General features: G+C 44.6%; 1 protein-coding gene across 3 annotated transcripts in view; it reads left to right on the top strand.

Moving 5' to 3' along the window:
- Positions 1-15111, top strand: part of ZNF217 (zinc finger protein 217) — a 28074-nt gene extending 12963 nt beyond the window's left edge. For all 3 annotated transcript variants that reach the window (XM_060123574.1, XM_060123576.1, XM_060123575.1), the window contains exons 2-6: positions 1346-3113; positions 6996-7112; positions 7959-9473; positions 10904-11035; positions 12935-15111. In XM_060123574.1, coding sequence (XP_059979557.1) covers positions 1721-3113; positions 6996-7112; positions 7959-9473; positions 10904-11013 — 3135 coding nt within the window. In that variant the 5' untranslated portion in view covers positions 1346-1720 and the 3' untranslated portion in view covers positions 11014-11035; positions 12935-15111. The remainder of the gene's footprint in view (positions 1-1345; positions 3114-6995; positions 7113-7958; positions 9474-10903; positions 11036-12934) is intronic.
- The last annotated feature ends 1974 nt before the right edge of the window (positions 15112-17085 follow it).

The following is a 17085-nucleotide window of genomic DNA, read 5'->3' on the forward strand; positions in this document are numbered from 1 at the left end:
TTTATCCTCCACTGTGATTGCAATAAAAGACTAAGAAATTAAGATAAAACACTTTAGTCCATTCTTTCTGTACCCTAAACTTTGATCTGCAGTCTTATTTAGAAAAGCTTAATGTTAAAGATCTAGTTTACTCAAAACTAAAGATAACAGGGAGTATGAGAATTTTCTTTCTCTGAGCGTAAAGAGTGGAAGAAATGTTTCCTCCTCCTCTGAGCCTACAGGCCCTTCCTTGCTCTTTGAGGAAGTGGAGAGAAGGAAAGTTGTGTGTGTTTTTTTAATATAACGTTGACTGTGGTGGGAATAGTTTGCATGTCTTTTTGTTTTCTTGGGTAGAATTAACTGACTTCAGTTAAAGGAGTTGGGACTATTTAAAAACAATTCCTGTGCTTGCTGTAAAGGTGGAGGGTGTTGGCTTTAGAGGTTAATTCTTCTGCAAGAGTGAAAATTAGCTTCTAGATCGGACCCTGTAGAGTTAAATCAACTCATGCATTTTTTACCTGGTCAGTGTATATGTGAAAGGTGGATTAGAAATGAGAGGATCTATTTTCTGATGAAACACTAAGCCACGTTGAACCAGCTATGTTGAGGATTTTATTTTAAATGTGTACATTCACAGAGTAGCTTTGTGTATATTTGTTGTTTGGACAAGGAAGCCCTACCCTGCCTGACGCTGTTAAAAGCAAACTGGGATTTGGGCAGTGGAATGAAGGCCAGAATATCCAGTGAACCAAAATACATCAATATCAAGGTTCTGCTTTGCCAGGAGGAGCAGCGGTTCTGAGGTGTGTTTCTTGAATGGGGATTTTAGGAAAGGGTCCCATTTTCTTGTGCTTATGTTGTTGACTTATGTATGGGTAATCTTTGAGTGTGCTTTTAGGCATTTGTGTTTCTTGTATGATTTGTCTGTAAGACAGTTTGAAACTCTGGCTTTTGAAATTTTACCTAAAGTGCTTTTATTGTTATTTTTTACAATTCTTATAGTCTCTATACTTATACAGGTTGTTTGTAAGGATACACATGTGCATTTTAATGGCAGTTAAAACATACTCAGCTGAAATTGACAATTTCTGTCCTGAAACTTTACATTTTAGATGTAAATCATTAAAGCACCAGGTTTTCAGTTTAACTGCATGAATTTCTGGCAGTTTGATAAGGGTACTGACTGGATAAAATGCTAATGATTTAATTAACGAGCACTTTAACAGGATGCGCTGTATTAGTTAAAAGTGAAGCAGCTGAATTAGGTACATTCTGTGCTTCGTGGGAAGGACCACTGTGAGTCATCGGCCAGCCTTCTCTTTTCTCTGACTGGAGCTATAGCCGTTTCTATTTTTTTTTCCTCTAGGTTTTGGAAATCCCTTGTCTCCAGGTTGCTGGAATTGACTTCTTGCTCAACTGAATCACTCACTTGATGAAGACAAAGAGAACTAATGCTTTGTGCTGACTCATCTCTGAATCCAAGCACTGGGGAGTCTGTCTGCCTGGTTTGTGGAAAGATCCAGTGATTGTTTTTATCACTAAGCTTCCTGAGACTTCTGAAGATAAGAAGTCAGAGGAATATACACTTTCTTTTGAATTTTCATAACATACTTGCTCTAGTTTTGAAGCCTCGGGCTGCTGGGCGTGTGAGTGACAAGTCTTTACAAGTGGCCTTATTCCAACTCCAGAGATTCCTCACCCAGATTCTAATTTTATATACAATCCTCAAGAGACAGGAAACATGCCAACTCAATCCCTCTTGATGTATATGGATGGACCAGAAGTTATTGGCAATTCTCTTGGCACCCAAATGGAGATCGATGATGCCATGACAATAAAAGGGACCGCTGCTGTTCCTTTCAGAGCCACACAGGAGAAAAACATAATCCAAATAGAAGGGTATATGCCCTTGGACTGCATGTTTTGCAGTCAGACCTTCACACATTCGGAAGACCTCAATAAACACGTCTTAATGCAACATCGGCCTATCCTCTGTGAGCCCGCCGTTCTGCGTGTTGAAGCAGAGTATCTGAGTCCTCTTGATAAAGTTCAGGTGAGAACAGAACCTCCAAAGGATAAGAATTGCAAGGAAAATGAAGAACTTTGCTGTGAAGTGTGTGGGCAGACGTTTCGAGCCGCCTTCGACGTTGAGATCCACATGAAGAAACACAAGGACTCTTTCACTTACGGGTGTAATGTGTGTGGCAGAAGATTCAAGGAGCCCTGGTTTCTGAAGAATCACATGCGAACGCACACTGGCAAATCGGGGGCCAAGAGCAGACCACAGCCAGGCCTGGAGAGCCCGGTGACCATCAACGAGGTGGTGCAGGAGCACGCGGCTGAGAGCGTCTCATCTCCTTACAAGATCTGCATGGTTTGTGGCTTTCTGTTTCCAAATAAAGAAAGTCTCATTGATCACAGGAAGATGCACACCAAAGACACTGCTTCCGGTACCCGCAGCTCACAGACAGACACGCAGCAGGAGGGAATGCCGTCTCCGGGGGAAGAGTTGCTGCAGTTCTTAAACCTAAGACCCAGGTCTCACCCTGAGGTCGCGAAGAAGCCGGCCAAATGGATACCTCAGCTGGACCCGTTCACCACCTACCAAGCCTGGCAGCTGGCCACCAAAGGGAAGGTCGCTGTGTGCCGAGAGGTGAAGGAGCAGCCGGGCCAGGAGGGGAGCACCGACAACGATGAGTCCTGTTCAGACAAAGAAGAGCTGGGGGAAATTTGGAACACGAATAAAAGCCATCCCGAAGGTTCCGGAAAGTCCAAGACAAGTAAAAGCGGTTGTCCAGGTCTCTCACAAGATAAGGAGAAGCCCAGACACCCCGCCGGTGAAGTGCCTTCCGTGGACGCAGACCCCAAGTTAGCCAGTAACAAAGAGAAGCCGACGCATTGCTCCGAGTGTGGCAAAGCCTTCAGAACCTACCACCAGCTGGTCCTGCACTCCCGGGTGCACAAGAAGGACCGTAGGGCTGATGCCGAGTCGCCGCCCATGTCAGTGGATGGCAGGCAGCCGAGCACCTGTTCTCCGGACCTGCCCCCGACCCTGGAGGAGAACGGAGCCATCGATCGAGAAGGTGGCTCTGAAGACGGGTCCGAGGATGGGCTTCCAGAAGGGCTCCACCTGGGTAAGCTGCTGGGTGGTGCACTGTCCCTCCTCTGCTCGGTGCCAGAGGACACTAGCCGGTTATCAGGGTGGGGAGGTGGGTTTGAGTGCCGGCTGTTTCTGGTGTCATCCCCCTGTTGTAAGTCCCTTAGCCTCTCGGGGCCTTCACTTTCTCATTTCTGTAACAGTAGGGTGGAGTTATAAGGCTTATCGAGGTTTCTTCCTGTTCTAAGAGTGATGTGATTTCATACTTTGCTAACAGGAGACACACATTATTTTATTTTTTTTAACCAATCTTTTAAATTAATTAATTAATTTTTGGCTGCGTTGGATCTTCGTTGGGTCTTCGTTGCTGTGCGCGGGCTTTCTCTAGTTGGGCCAGCGGAGGCTACTCTTGGTTGCGGTGCGCGGGCTTCTCATCACAGTGGCTTCTCTTGTTGCGGAGCATGGGCTCTAGGCGCGCGGGCTCAGTAGTTGTGGCTCGTGGGCTCTAGAGCGCAGGCTCAGTAGCTGTGGTTCGCGGGCTTAGCTGCTCCGCGGCATGTGGGATCTTCCTGAACCGGGGCTCGAACCCATGTCCCCTGCGTTGGCAGGCAGATTCTTAACCACTGCGCCATCAGGGAAGTCCCAGGACACACATGATTTTACCTTGTGCATCGGCGCTGCTTCGCTGGGGCAGTTTTGCCCCCAGTGGACATCTGGCACTGTCTGGAGACAGTTTTGGTCGTCACCACTGTGTTGGTGTGTGTGCCGCTGACACCCAGTAAGTGGAGGCCTGGGATGCACTACACATCCTCCCAGGCACAGGGCAGGCCCCCCCCCCACCCGTACCAGTAGTGTCAGAGTTGAGAGATGCTGGCCTTCCCTTACAGTTTCCCAGCATTTCTGATCTTAATCTATAAAAACAAGTTATCCTTATATGCAGTGCACTTCCCTTTCTGTCAAGGGCCAGCTTTCACACGTTTATTCCAGACGGATATCTGTGGGCACAGATCAGTACTGGGAATGGTTGTCAATCAGAGAAAGAGTATTAGGCCATTTGGTGCTGCCTGGTCCCCTATCCTTTGTGTCTGGGGGCAAGTATTCATTCATAGCTCATTCACTGAAACAATTTGTAAAGTAAAGAGAATGTGAACACACCAAAGATGATGTAAAGATCTCACTTGCTCAGTCAAAATTCTAATGTACTGATGGCATTTATGGGAAACGGAAGCCATCGCTGAGGTCCTGTTGACCTATCTCTTGAGTCCCAGTGGGCGTCATCTAGGGCGGAGGATTCCACCTGTGGTTCAGATCGTGCCCGTCTTCACGTAAACCACAGCTTCTCTACCCATTTAATAATATTTTGTTTGAACAGAGGATTCTGCTGCTGGAGAACACTGAATAAACCCCTGCATAATCAACACAGGAATGATGAGATCATGAATTAGTCTTAGAGAAACGGTATCATTTACAGACTGGTCTTGGGTTTAAACATGCTGGCCTCTTGCATTGTAACTTGACAGTGTGTTGATGTCTCTAAGAACCCCGGGTGTGAGATCCAGGGTGAATGTGACCAGATAATACATCTTCTCTGAAGCTGGTGCCCAGTTCTTTTTCTGATCACAGGATGGGTGTGAGAGCAGCAGTTTTCATATCAAATATTTAGCATGTTTAGAGTTTCCTGGGAGACAGGAAACCTAGCACTTAGCATGCTTACAATCTTCATTTTTCAGAAATCTAGAAAACGCATTATGGTGTCTTAATGACATCATAAACATGACTTTAAACCAGCCCTCCAGTTTTCTAAGTGATTCCTCTTAGTGGCAGTGCTGTTTGTGGGCCTGCAGTAATGGGGAGGTAATTAGGCCTGTGAGATAGATGCCCCGGTGCCCTGAAAGAAATGAGCTAGCCGGTCACATTCTGCCAGTAGGTGGTGTGGGCAGAACTGGGTGGAAAACTTGGGCCCAGTCGGCAGGCAGATAGAATAGCCCATGATAGTTGGGAGCGCCAAGACTTGCGTTGAGTCTGGTTCTACCACTGCCTTGTTCTGTGACCCATTTCGTGTTGCTTAACCTTTCTTTGCCCTGATTTCCCTGTTTACAAAATTGGTTCATTGACCCTTGTCTTCCACCTCCCAAGGATGATTTCAACTGCCTATTTATAAAAAGTCCTCTAAAGGGCAGCACAAGCAAAATCACAGGTGGTGCTGAAGGACCAGGAACCAGGTAGATGTGGACATTTCCCAGGAACCAGGTAGATGTGGACATTTCATGCCCTTTGTGTTAGAATAAAGGCGTTTCATAACGTTTGGGATATGATGCAACATACCGTAAATCCTGACACATAGCTGGAAGTAGGAAATTGCAGTGAGGTGCAAGCCCAGCTACAGAGTTGGGTGTGATTGTCAGAAAGAGAGCTGGGCATTCTACGTTAGGGAATGGACTTTCATGAATTAATATTATGATGTGGTCTTCTAGTCTAGATTTATTTTATTGTTACGTACTATATCAGCCTGGCTTTCTTTAGATTTACTTTTAAGATCAAAAAGCAGAGTAAATAATTTATCTTTATTGTTTTCAACTTTAAGCTATAAATGGCTTTAATAATAGTTGTTCATGTAAATTATTTTTAAAAGTCTTCATGACACCTTTTTAGATCAAGGGTTGTCTCTGCTGTCTTAGAGTGTCCAGAGGTTTAGAGGTGGCTACATTGTCTTCAGGGAAGTTTAGGGGTGACAGAGATTTTATAGTCCTGTCTTTTTTTTTTTGGCTGTGCCTCGTTCCCCGACTAGGGATTGAACCTGGGCCCTCGGCAGTGAAAATGTGGAGTCCTAACTACTGGACCGCCAGGGAATTCCCTATATAGTCCCGTCTTTTATTGTACCTGGAGGCTCACCGTGGTTTAGTTATAAGTTGCTTTTTAAAATCAGTGAAATCTATAATCTAGACTGCGGAATGTGGAAGGAGCCAGGAAGAGGCCATTTAGTAGGGAATTACAGTTTTTCAAGGCAAAAGGACAAGTTATGCTAAATTTAAAGAGATGACCTGACTTATGTTGTAGTCATATTGTGATTTATGTAATATGACATAATTTAATAATATAAGAGGAGGTTCATCTAGAACTTACGCCCATATATGGCAAGCCGGTACTTTACCTGCAGCACGGCTGTCTGGGAGGGCTGCTGTGTCCTCCTCTCATTAGTGGCCCCCCCAGGACCTTCATTTACTCCCCTGTTCTGATCAGGCTGCAGAGAGTGAAGTTTAAAGTTCAACCCTGGGTCATTTGGGGACAGATTTTGAGTTGTCAGGTACATTTAGCCCGTGTGAGTGCTTGTGGGTAATACAACCTGCTTTCCAAAAACGTTGCTAAATTTTGACAAACTTTCCTAGGTGTTTGCCCAGGGCCAAGCTTTTTTATTTTCTGTAAAGATTAAGTTGTGCTCACTGCCCTCTAGTGGTAACTTGCTTAAGCTTAAGACAAAAAGCTTTTCCTCTGGTGGTTGGGAAAGTCGGTGATTTGTATTGGCTTGGTTTTCTAAATTACTTATTCTGAAGAATCTGGATATTCCAGCCTGTGTGCAGGTCCAGCTTGAGTTTGCCAGGTTCTGCGTGTCTCAGACTTGTTGGGAGAGCGGACAGCTGCCTGTTGGTTTCAGTCTATTAAATGGTCCTGTGAACGAGGTAGATGAAGAACTGAATCTTACAGTGAACTCTGCTGTGCTCAGAAAAAAAACTGATGCACACTTGCTTTAATACTGCAGGCAACCTCAAAGCAACATTTGGCATGGTTTTAGCCAATACCTAATATAAAAATTATTTTATACTTTCCAAAAACGTTTCTATCAAGAATCTTTAAGTCAGCTCGCCCTGTTCACATACTTGAGCCATCTTCTTACATGAATTATTTTTGTTTCTGTTTTAAGATAAAAATGATGATGGAGGAAAAATAAAGCATCTTACATCCTCAAGAGAATGTAGTTATTGTGGGAAGTTTTTCCGTTCAAATTATTACCTCAATATTCATCTCAGAACACATACAGGTAAGGAACTTCTTAGATTTGTTTACAGCATGTATTAGTTGAGAGGATTATGATGTAGTTCTGTGTCTGATTTTTTTTGTTGTTGTTGTGTTGTTCAGATATTCTGCTAGATCCTTGGACTAGCTTAAGGATATATGTGTAGTCTGTTGATTGTTGTGAAGTTAATTTCTCCTTTATCCTAACTCTCATCTTATTAAAACCTCTTTAACATTTTTTAATGCCACAGCTCTTTCGCATTAATTTTTATGATTTAGAATGCAATGAATATATTTAACAATCATTTATTTATTTTTAAGTTTATTTTAATTAATTAATTATTTTTGGGCCGTGCCACACGTCTTGTGGGATCTTAGTTCCCTGACCAGGGATTGAACATGTGCCCTTGGCGGTGAAAGCGCAGAGTCCTAACCACTGGACCGCCAGGGAATTCCCAATAATCTTTTCTTTAGGTTGTAGAAGCAGCTGTAACATAATGGTTTAGGAGGCTGTGTGGACTTGAATTTGCACATCTGCTCACCGGCGTACAACCTTAGGCAAATTACTTAACTCTTCTGCGCTCCCATTTTCTTAGCTGTAGAAGTGGGATAATATTCACTCCCATAGGGCTGTTATGAAGATTAAATGAGATAATTTTAAAGTGTGCTTTTTAATTTTTTAAATTAAAGACGTGTTCACATTTTCAAATATTTGGGGTAGAAAGGGCGATGAAGCAAACAACTCATGACAGATCCTGGATGTGAAGATTAATAGACAAGAAGGGAAAAGGAAAGGACCTCATTTTCTGTGTCTTATTTGTTTCGATGCCTTTCATAAACTTCTGTAATAGAGTGACATTTCTTGTTTTAGGTGAAAAACCATACAAATGTGAATTTTGTGACTATGCTGCAGCCCAGAAGACCTCTCTGCGGTATCACCTGGAGAGACATCACAAGGACAAGCAGACCGATGCTGCTGCTGAAGTCAGGAACGAGGGGAAAAACCAGGAGACGGAAGATGCACTTCTAACCACTGACAGTGCGCAAACCAAAAATCAGAAAAGATGTTTTGATGGTGCCAAAGATGTTAAAGGCAGCTCACCTGCAAAGCAACTGAAGGGGATGGCCCCTGCCTTTCAGAACATTCTGGGCAGTGCTGTCCTCTTAGCAGTACACAAAGATACTCAGGATTTCAGTAAAAACGCAGCTGATGACAGTGCCGATAAACTGAGCAAAACTCCTGCCCCTGCTTATTTGGACGTGTTAAAAAAGAGACCAGCAGTTGAACCTCAGGCACACAACCTCACCTGCAGAACAGAAGTGGACGTGGCCCCTCACCCAGACGGCCGGGTGGCCCATCACGTCCAGGTCGGCCACAGAGAGAAGAAAGCGGAGGTCGATGCCAACTGTCAGGAGAAGCCCTTAAACTTATCCCTCGGGGCTTCCCACTGCTGCCCGGCAGCTTCTTTGGGTAAAAGTGTGACCACGAGTACCACCTGCCCGTTCTGCACCTTCAAGACATTTTATCCAGAGGTTCTAACGATGCACCAGAGACTGGAGCATAAGTACAACCCAGATAGCCACAGAAACTGTCGGAACAAGTCTCTGCTTCGAAGTCGACGGACCGGATGCCCCCCAGCTTTACTGGGGAAAGATGTGCCTCCCCTCTCGAATCCCTACAAGCCCAAGCCCAGGCCCGCCTTCCCAGCGCAGCCCAGACCCCTGCCGTCCGAGAAAGCGAAGCCCACCCCCCCGGGGCCCGGCAAAGCCCCTCTGACTTCAGGGATCGACTCCAGCACTTTAGCCCCCAGCAACCTGAAGTCCCACCGGCCGCCGCAGAGCCTCGGGGGGCTGGGGGCCGCGGCCCGGCAGCCGCCTTCCGAGATGTTCGCCAAAGCCAGCGCGACCCCGGCCGCGGATAAAGCCAAGCGGCTGGAGCCCAAGCCCAAGCCTCAGCCTCCTGCCGGGGCCCCGGCCCAGCCCGCCCCAGGCGGCGCCCTCAATGGCTGCAGTGACCACACCCCCAGGAATGACGGCCTCTGGGCGCCACCGGCCCGGGACTACTTCTGCGGCCGCGGCGCCGAGCCGGACGAGCCGCTCCCCAAGCGGCCAAGGGTCGGGGCCCCGGCCCGCGATGGGGACCAACCCGGCCCCCACTACCGGCGTCCCTTCGACCTCCCCAAGTTCCATGTGGTGCACGGCCTCACGTCGCTGCTGCCCCCCGAGTGCGCGTGCCCTCCGCCCACTGCGCTGCCTGCGCGGCCCCGCTTCTTGGCCACCGGCGAGGCGGATGCGGCCGTGCTGCCCGCGCAGAAGCCCTTCGCTGCGGCTGGAGCCCTGTTCCCCTGCGGCCCTGCGGGCCCCGCGGCCGGGTCGGCGCTGGAAGGTGGGTGTCCTGGAGATGGGGGCTTCCGGGAGGGCGAGACGTTCCGAGACCGGGCAGTGGTTCGGGGCCCCCAAACTCAGCCCTACAGGATGAAAGCTTATTCCCCAGTGTTTCATTTCGCTCTTTTAATTTAATTTTCTCCCTGGTTGGGAGGATGGTGAAAAGCGCTTGAGGACCCAGGAGTCTGATGTCAGGTGTCATTTACGCCCGCTCACCTGACTTCGTCACGGTCCAGTTTTCTCCTTTGCACGTGTGTGTTGCGTCCAGCGCTCCAGCACACCCTGGGAGGTGGGAACCCGGAGGTGGGGTATTTCTGTCCATGTCTCACCACCCCTACTAGACTGTGAACTCACTCAGGGCAGAAAATGAGTTTTATATAACTTTGGTATGCAGCCCTTGTCAGGTGCCCAGCACAGGGTGGTGCCAGGGGTGCTCAGTAAATACCCATGAGGACCCTTGATCCACCAGAGCAGAAGGCTAAGAACTGCTGGTTAAACAATCTTTTGAACAGCTTGATGTTCAGACTTACAGAACTGCACTGCCTTCTTTAGCCTTTGTTAAATAGTTAAGTGAATTGTAGAAAGCACAGTTTTTCCCTGTATTGTCCATTACGCTCATAGATACTTTGGTGTCTTTAACGCCCTTGCTAACTCATGACAGTTTCATAGAGGTGTCTGACACATACCTGTGCCTGCAAAAAAGTAGATCAGAGTGTCGTGGGGACCTGTCCCCCTTGGAAAACGTGATGAAACCACCATGCCTTCTTTTGTCGGATATAAACTCTGCAGGTTTGTCCGTCCCAAAGGGACAAATCCATTTTGAACCTCTCAGTTCGTATTTATTTCAAATTAAAGATTCTGTGTGGTGACAATGCTCTATCAAGGATGGCTTGATGCCAGTTGATCTGGTAGGGACAGCAAATTAAACAATTGCTTTCATACAGTCCAGTGACTTTTATAAAAATTCTGATGAAGATATAATTTTTGCAGCCTTTTGATTAGAAGCGTCCCTTTTTTTCCCCCTCCTCGGCACTTAAAATGGACATGAGTCATAACTGTGTCTTTACTTGAAGAGAAAAGGCTCTGTGTTGCAAGTAAATCAGTCTTTTTTTCCCTCCTCCTCCACACAGTTTTGGTTCATGATACACAAAGCTTTAAAATCCTTATGCTGCTGTTTCCTTTTAGCCTTTTAATTTTTACTGATGACCACCTAGCACTTAGATAATTTTAGCTTTAGTGACTTAAAATTCTGTGCTAAGAAATGTCCTCGTGGCATTTAAAACCATTTCACCTTGTAAGTAACATCTTATGTGTTCTGGTCACCTTGTCAGTTAGGAATTTTGAAAATTGACTTCTAACATCCCACACATTTTACCTAACTGTTGAACTTAATTCTAAATGCCCTTTTATGCTTTTTTTTTTTTCAATCAGGAAAAAGGCCTGTGTCCTATCAACACTTATCTAGCAGCATGCTACAGAAGAGGAACTATGAGAATTTTATTGGGAACGCACATTATCGACCAAATGACAAAAAAACTTGATTCCCTATTTTGGGGATGAAAGGTGAGCACATATAATGCATTGGTTTTACTTAATTGAAAATAAACCATCTAGCTTATCCAGTATAATAATAAAAAGTAAAATTGCTTTGAATTTGACTTTTGAAGTGTCTTAAAACAGAGTCCTCCCGGTCTCTGCATATCAGCGGCGATGATAATGGTAAAAACAACAATAGCAACTGGAAGTTACTAAGCATTTGTTTCATGCCAGGCGTTGAGTGAAGTGTTTTATCGCCATCAGCTCATTTAATCCTTCTTACAGCATCAGGTCAGGGGTTAGCCAACTGCCTACCACCTGTTTTTGTCAATAAAGTTTTATTGGCACACAGCCACATCCATTCCTTTACGTATTGTCTGTGACTGCTTGGTGCCACAGCAGCAGAGGTGGGTAATTGGGATAGGGACTTCATGGCCTGCAAAGCCGAGAATATTAACTGTCTGGCCCTTTACAGAACAAGTTTGCCGATCCCTGGGTTAGGAGGTCCTGTGCCCACTTTACAGATATGGAGACTGAGACTTGGATTTTGTAACTTGCCCAGCGCCTTACTCTGCCTACTTTTGGTCGTAGGTCTGCACAGTCCAAGGCCTGTGCCCCAACCCTCCAGTTTAAGAGCTTGTTCAAAGCCTTTATAAATCCTTATCTGTTGGGGGAGGGGAGTGGGACAGAGCAAGTAGGTTTATTTCGACTTTTTGGTTCACATGGCAAATGTATCTAACGGTAGCTACCCCAAAGCCTCAGTGTTCTTGGAGTTGTACACGTGTTAGTTTAATTACTTCCAAGTTTGGGCAGAGGGCATGATGTCTGTGTGAGAGTCACACTAGGATGCTTTTAAAAATAAATTGAATGGAAAGATTGGGGCTCATGGACCGATCTAGTTCCCTCCCAGATAACTCTTGTCCTGTCAAACCACCACCATATCCCCATGGAGCAGACTCTTGACTGAGTGCCTGCTAGATCTAGGTACAGAGATAAAGGCTCATGGACTAGGGCAGAATTTCTTCTTCTGTTTTCACTGGGACACATGGGGCCCGTCAGCCTCTGCAGCTCTACATCCTTCTCTCCCGCTCAGGTGATGCCAGTGGTGTGAGACTGGTGTCATCACAGGAATGAGATTAAATCCACTCTGCCTTAAAACCTGAAAACAGAAAATTTATAGGTTGTAAGCAATAGATTATTTGCACTGCATGTAACAGCAGATGGGAACCGTCCTGTTTATCCAGCTCCGGCCTCTTCCTGCAGCCTCTGGGCTACTCTGCTTGCATTTCTCTCTCCCCGGGAACATTCTTCCCGCACCCTCTTTGCCAAACAACCTCGTTCTGAGACTTCAGGACCAGCTCACATATCATCTCTGCAGAATGTTTGCCGGGAACTGGGGCTTCCCTGTTTGTGTTCCGTCTGAGCTGTGGTTCTTACCCATTTGTGCCCATCTTACCTGTGCGTCGGGCTTCCACTCCGAGCTAAGCTGAGGAGGGGTCTCCTTCGTTCAGTGACTGGCCCATCGCTGGGAATTTCAGCCATACAAGTCGATAGGTGTTGGCTGAACAAATATTGTTACACCCTGTGCCATGAATTTCCCTTTCATAGGGTATAAACTTCCAGAGTTTCTTATAGGTGGCAGTTGCCTTTGGCAACTGTCAGATATGAATTCTGGTTCTTGGTTAAATCATCTTCATTAAATCACTGTTAAGTATATATTAGCACCCCCTAAATAGTGCAGCTTTTATTTATTTAGACTCCTGAGACTTTGGTCACAAAATTTAAGCTTAAGTGGAACCCATTGCATTTCTAGATCCCTTTAGCTCTATTTATTTATTATACTTTTTTTTTCTTTTTTAAGACTTTTGTATACTGTATTTAGTTTTATCCTAATCATCTTTAAACCTTTCCCCCTCCCCCCCTTAGGTCTTGATGGATATAAATGTGTACTCTCCATGAAATTGAATTAGTTCATCTTCTGAAAAAGCAGATGGTGAAAGCTACTGAAATAAGCTGTGATTGTACTGTACATATATAAAGAACACTACGGTTTTGTAAAGTTGTTCTGTTAACTTTTGTACCAAATAGCAATAAAAACTATAGTTGGAACAGTTGGGTTGTACACAAATGGAGACCGGACATCTCTGTTTTGCCCTGAATAATATTTTTTTTAGAATTGACCAAATAAGAAGTGGAGTTTTTTTGCATACTTGAGCGCTGCTGAAAAGAAATCATTTGGGCTGGGGGGTGGGATGGGGAGAAAGTATATAACGCTTGCACCTCAGGTAAAACTGTAAATATATGTTGTAAACCTGCTTGTTTAAAACTGTGTGTATTCTTTTCTCTAATGTTGCTCATCACTTGGAGCATGTTTCTGCTACTTGTCCTCTTTCATTTAAAATGTATGTTTTTTAAAAAATTTCTCAATGATTTGTATTATGTTAAATCCTCCGCAGTCTGTTGTCTTAACAGAATTGTTAACAGAAGCATTGACCCCCTATGAATATGTGCTGCATGTACGGAGATCAGCCATTCTGAATTTGGTGCCCTTTTACTGCAAATTTCGGTATGTCATCTGAGAAAGACCCAGATCCACAGTCCTTTTCTGAGGGAATGGCATGGTTTGTGGGATTTTTAAGTGTGTGTATCTACAGGGAAACATTTCCTCTGTAGGCCAGCCACACATTCAATAAGCGTACCAAATCGTATGTGGAGTTACTGAAATTTGTTTTCTATCAAATTAATCATTTTTGTTGGACAATTCCTGGGTTTTTCTGGCATTTGCCTAAATTCATATATAAAAATATAAACACTAAATTGTACATGTGAATTATATATATATTGGAAACAATTTTAAAAGAAATGAAAGTTTTGGGGTAATTTTAGGTTTGCATTTGGAAGTCTTGGTGTGTCTGGCATTTGGGTTAACTGTGGACACACTCAGGTTAATTACAGACACGTGGATTTTGCAGGAGTGCGTGCTGGCTGAGTTTTCTGGTACTCAGGGGAGAGGTAATCTGTTTTGAGACCTCAGTTGTCTTCCCATTTTTGGTTGTTTTGAAGCAGCAGCGTTTTTCTCAGTGTACATGCAATTTGGGTTTTAATGAGAGGCTAGCCACCAGCTGGCTTACTAGATGTTTTAAACTTCTATTCTCTTAATCCGCTGTCCCATGGCTGAGTGTATTCTGCAGTACCTGGGTTTAGCGACCACAAAATTCTTCATTAACAAAACTGTTTCAAAAGTAAATTTGCACTGTTAATTTTTCTTGCCCTGCCCTTCTCCATTAGAGCAAGGGTAATGTCCTCAAAGAATCCTGATGTTTTTTTGTTTGTTTTCATTATGCAACATGACACCTACTCGATAGAAAAGTCTTAACTCCCAGGTGAAAAGGGAGACCTGGTTTGAGATCAGTCTGCTGGCATCGTGATGAAGTGCTTTGTATCAGGAAAGTGTACACTATTTACCTTTCTTCCTGTTCACAAGCTGAGCCATATGTACATAATCTAGATTTTTGTTTTCATAGTTTTGCACTTTTATAGCCTACTTTTGAAGATTAACACATTTGCAAGATGATTGACCTGATCCTTACCTAATCCAATGAGTGTTACAGAAAGCTTGCTGTGATGATAAATATAAATCCTAAAAGGGGATACATGATAATAGAGGGCTGAAATTTAAATCTGTATTTAAAAAAAAAAAAAATCACCAAATCTATTTGAAAACAAGTCAGTTCGTGTTATGCTGAAATTTTGGGGGGCTTTCAGATTTCTCCTTCTTAACCACATTTCTGAGTGCATAAAAATATCAGTTTTTTTTCTTTCCACAGCCCTTGTACTCCAAAATGTGTTTTTTTTTTTTTTTTTTGTCCATCAGTATTAACTATTGGGATACTACTGGTTTTGTGTTTTTTTTTTTTCTTTGAGACAACAGTACATATAATAGAGGTACAATCTGTTGGATTTTTGTTTATGTATTTATTTCATTCCAGTTTGATTTATTTTAATTGTTGATACTTAAGTTGTCAAACCATAGACATTACTTGTTTTATTTATGATATATTTCAGCTTAAAGTATGTTATTATATGTGGATGTAAATATAGATTTGGTGTTTTGCAGTCTTGGGCTTTGGTCTTTATTGTGTCCCTGCTTTCTGATTTTGTTTTAACTTTTTATAAATGTAATTTTAGACATACACCATAATAGATGAATATAATGAGTCCCCATGTGCTCGTCAGCAACACTTTGCCAGTCTCTTTGTGATTCCCCACCCCTTTCCTGAGTATTTTAAAGCAAATCTTAGACATAATTTAATTTCATTCCTCAGACACTTCAAAGTATCTCTGACAGATAAGGGCTTTTCCTGATCACACCTAACTAAGCGGAAAACGATTTCTCATAACTGACCTCCATGTCTGTCTGCATTCCCTGGTTGTCTCAGAAACGTCTTCTGACAACTGGTAAGTTGCAGTCAGGATCCAAACAAGATCCACTTACTTGGTTTAGTTGATAGGTTTCTTAACCCGATTTTAATCTTAACCTTCTACCCCCGACACACACACACACACACACACACACACACACACACACAACACACACACACACACACACACACACATACACACACCATGACATTTTATTTATTGAAGAAACTGGGTCATTTGTCCTGTAGAAGTTCTCACTTTCTTGTTGGGGTTTATTGCATATTTGTGGTTTCGTCTAACCTGTGTCTCCAGCCTCTATATGTAGTCCTATAAACGGGTCAATAAAAGTCTAGACGTTTAAAGTAGGCCTCAATTTTGGGGAGGCGGGGGCTTCTTCATCCCATCGCACTTCAACTGCATCACCTCTGGACACGTACAATGTGTGACTGTTAACTACTTTCATGTATTCAACCCTTTTTTTCTGTACGGTTTCTCAAATAGCTAAAGTCCAAAATTTTTGCATGGATAGGCTGACCATATCTTAGCCCGGCTCAGGCAAGTGCTGATAAAGAAAGAAGGCAAGAGCCCTCCGTGGCTGTGTAATGTTAAGAGGGTGAGAGAGCTGAACTTCCAGAGGCTGCACTCGACCCCCTCCTTGGACAGACGAGGAGCCCGAGGTCCCCAGAAGGCCACATGTGATCCCAAGGCCAGACAGCTTTGCTGGGCATTATGAGGGAGGCGTCTCTTCTGTTACACTCGGCTCTCTTTCCAAGGGTCAGAGAGAAGTGCAGAATCTCAGGTTCATTTTCAGACTTGGTTAGACCTAAGCCTGCCCTTCCTTCCTCAGAACTTGGCCATTTGTGGTGCCTGGGTGGCATCTCTGTGCCAGTGTCTGGGACTTGGGCACCTGATGTTAATCCAATTGTACAGCCTTTCAGTGAGATTCTACTTCCTAGTGTGAATGGGACATACTCATGTGACAAAAGATTTCCAACCTGTGAGTTCATGGAAAGTTATACCAAAGAAGAAAAAAAAAATCACATTTCTTTTCTGCCCTTTACCCTTATTCGTCACAGTGAAATTGCATCCTCACTTTCGCACACACATCAAACTCGCTAACGTCTATGGCTCCTATGGACTGTAGCCATAGAATCAGAATCCGACCTCCCCTGGAGCAGGGTTGAGAAACCTGAATGCCTACCAAGCACACCAGGTGATTCTTATTTACTCCAAAGAGTGAGACGTTACCTAAGGTTCCTGGATATTCTATTTGGGCAGCTGTAATCTCATCATAATGATGGTTGAAGTGTCCCTGGGCTTCGAGCCTCACAAGCATCATCGTCAGTGGACTGATTGCCATCCTCAGTGCCCCAGGGACTTTCACTTTAACCCGCAGCAGCCCCAGCAGGGATTTTAGGAATGGGTGGATCTTTCCCTTCCATGCCTCTTGACATGGCAGGACCCAGGGTTCAGGGCTCTGTCCGCATTGGTCCAGCCTCAGGACTGTCCACGCCCTGGCCCTGCCCCTGAGCCCAGATGTGTCGCTCACAGCTGCCTCTTGCACAGCTGCACCCGGGTCCCCAGCTGGCATCTGAGCTCAAGGCGCCCGGAATGATGGCAGCCCATGACAGCCCGCCTTCCTCCCTCTGTGGAAT

The sequence above is a fragment of the Lagenorhynchus albirostris genome, chromosome 15, assembly GCF_949774975.1.
Source record: "Lagenorhynchus albirostris chromosome 15, mLagAlb1.1, whole genome shotgun sequence".
NCBI classification, from domain to species: Eukaryota; Metazoa; Chordata; class Mammalia; order Artiodactyla; family Delphinidae; genus Lagenorhynchus; species Lagenorhynchus albirostris.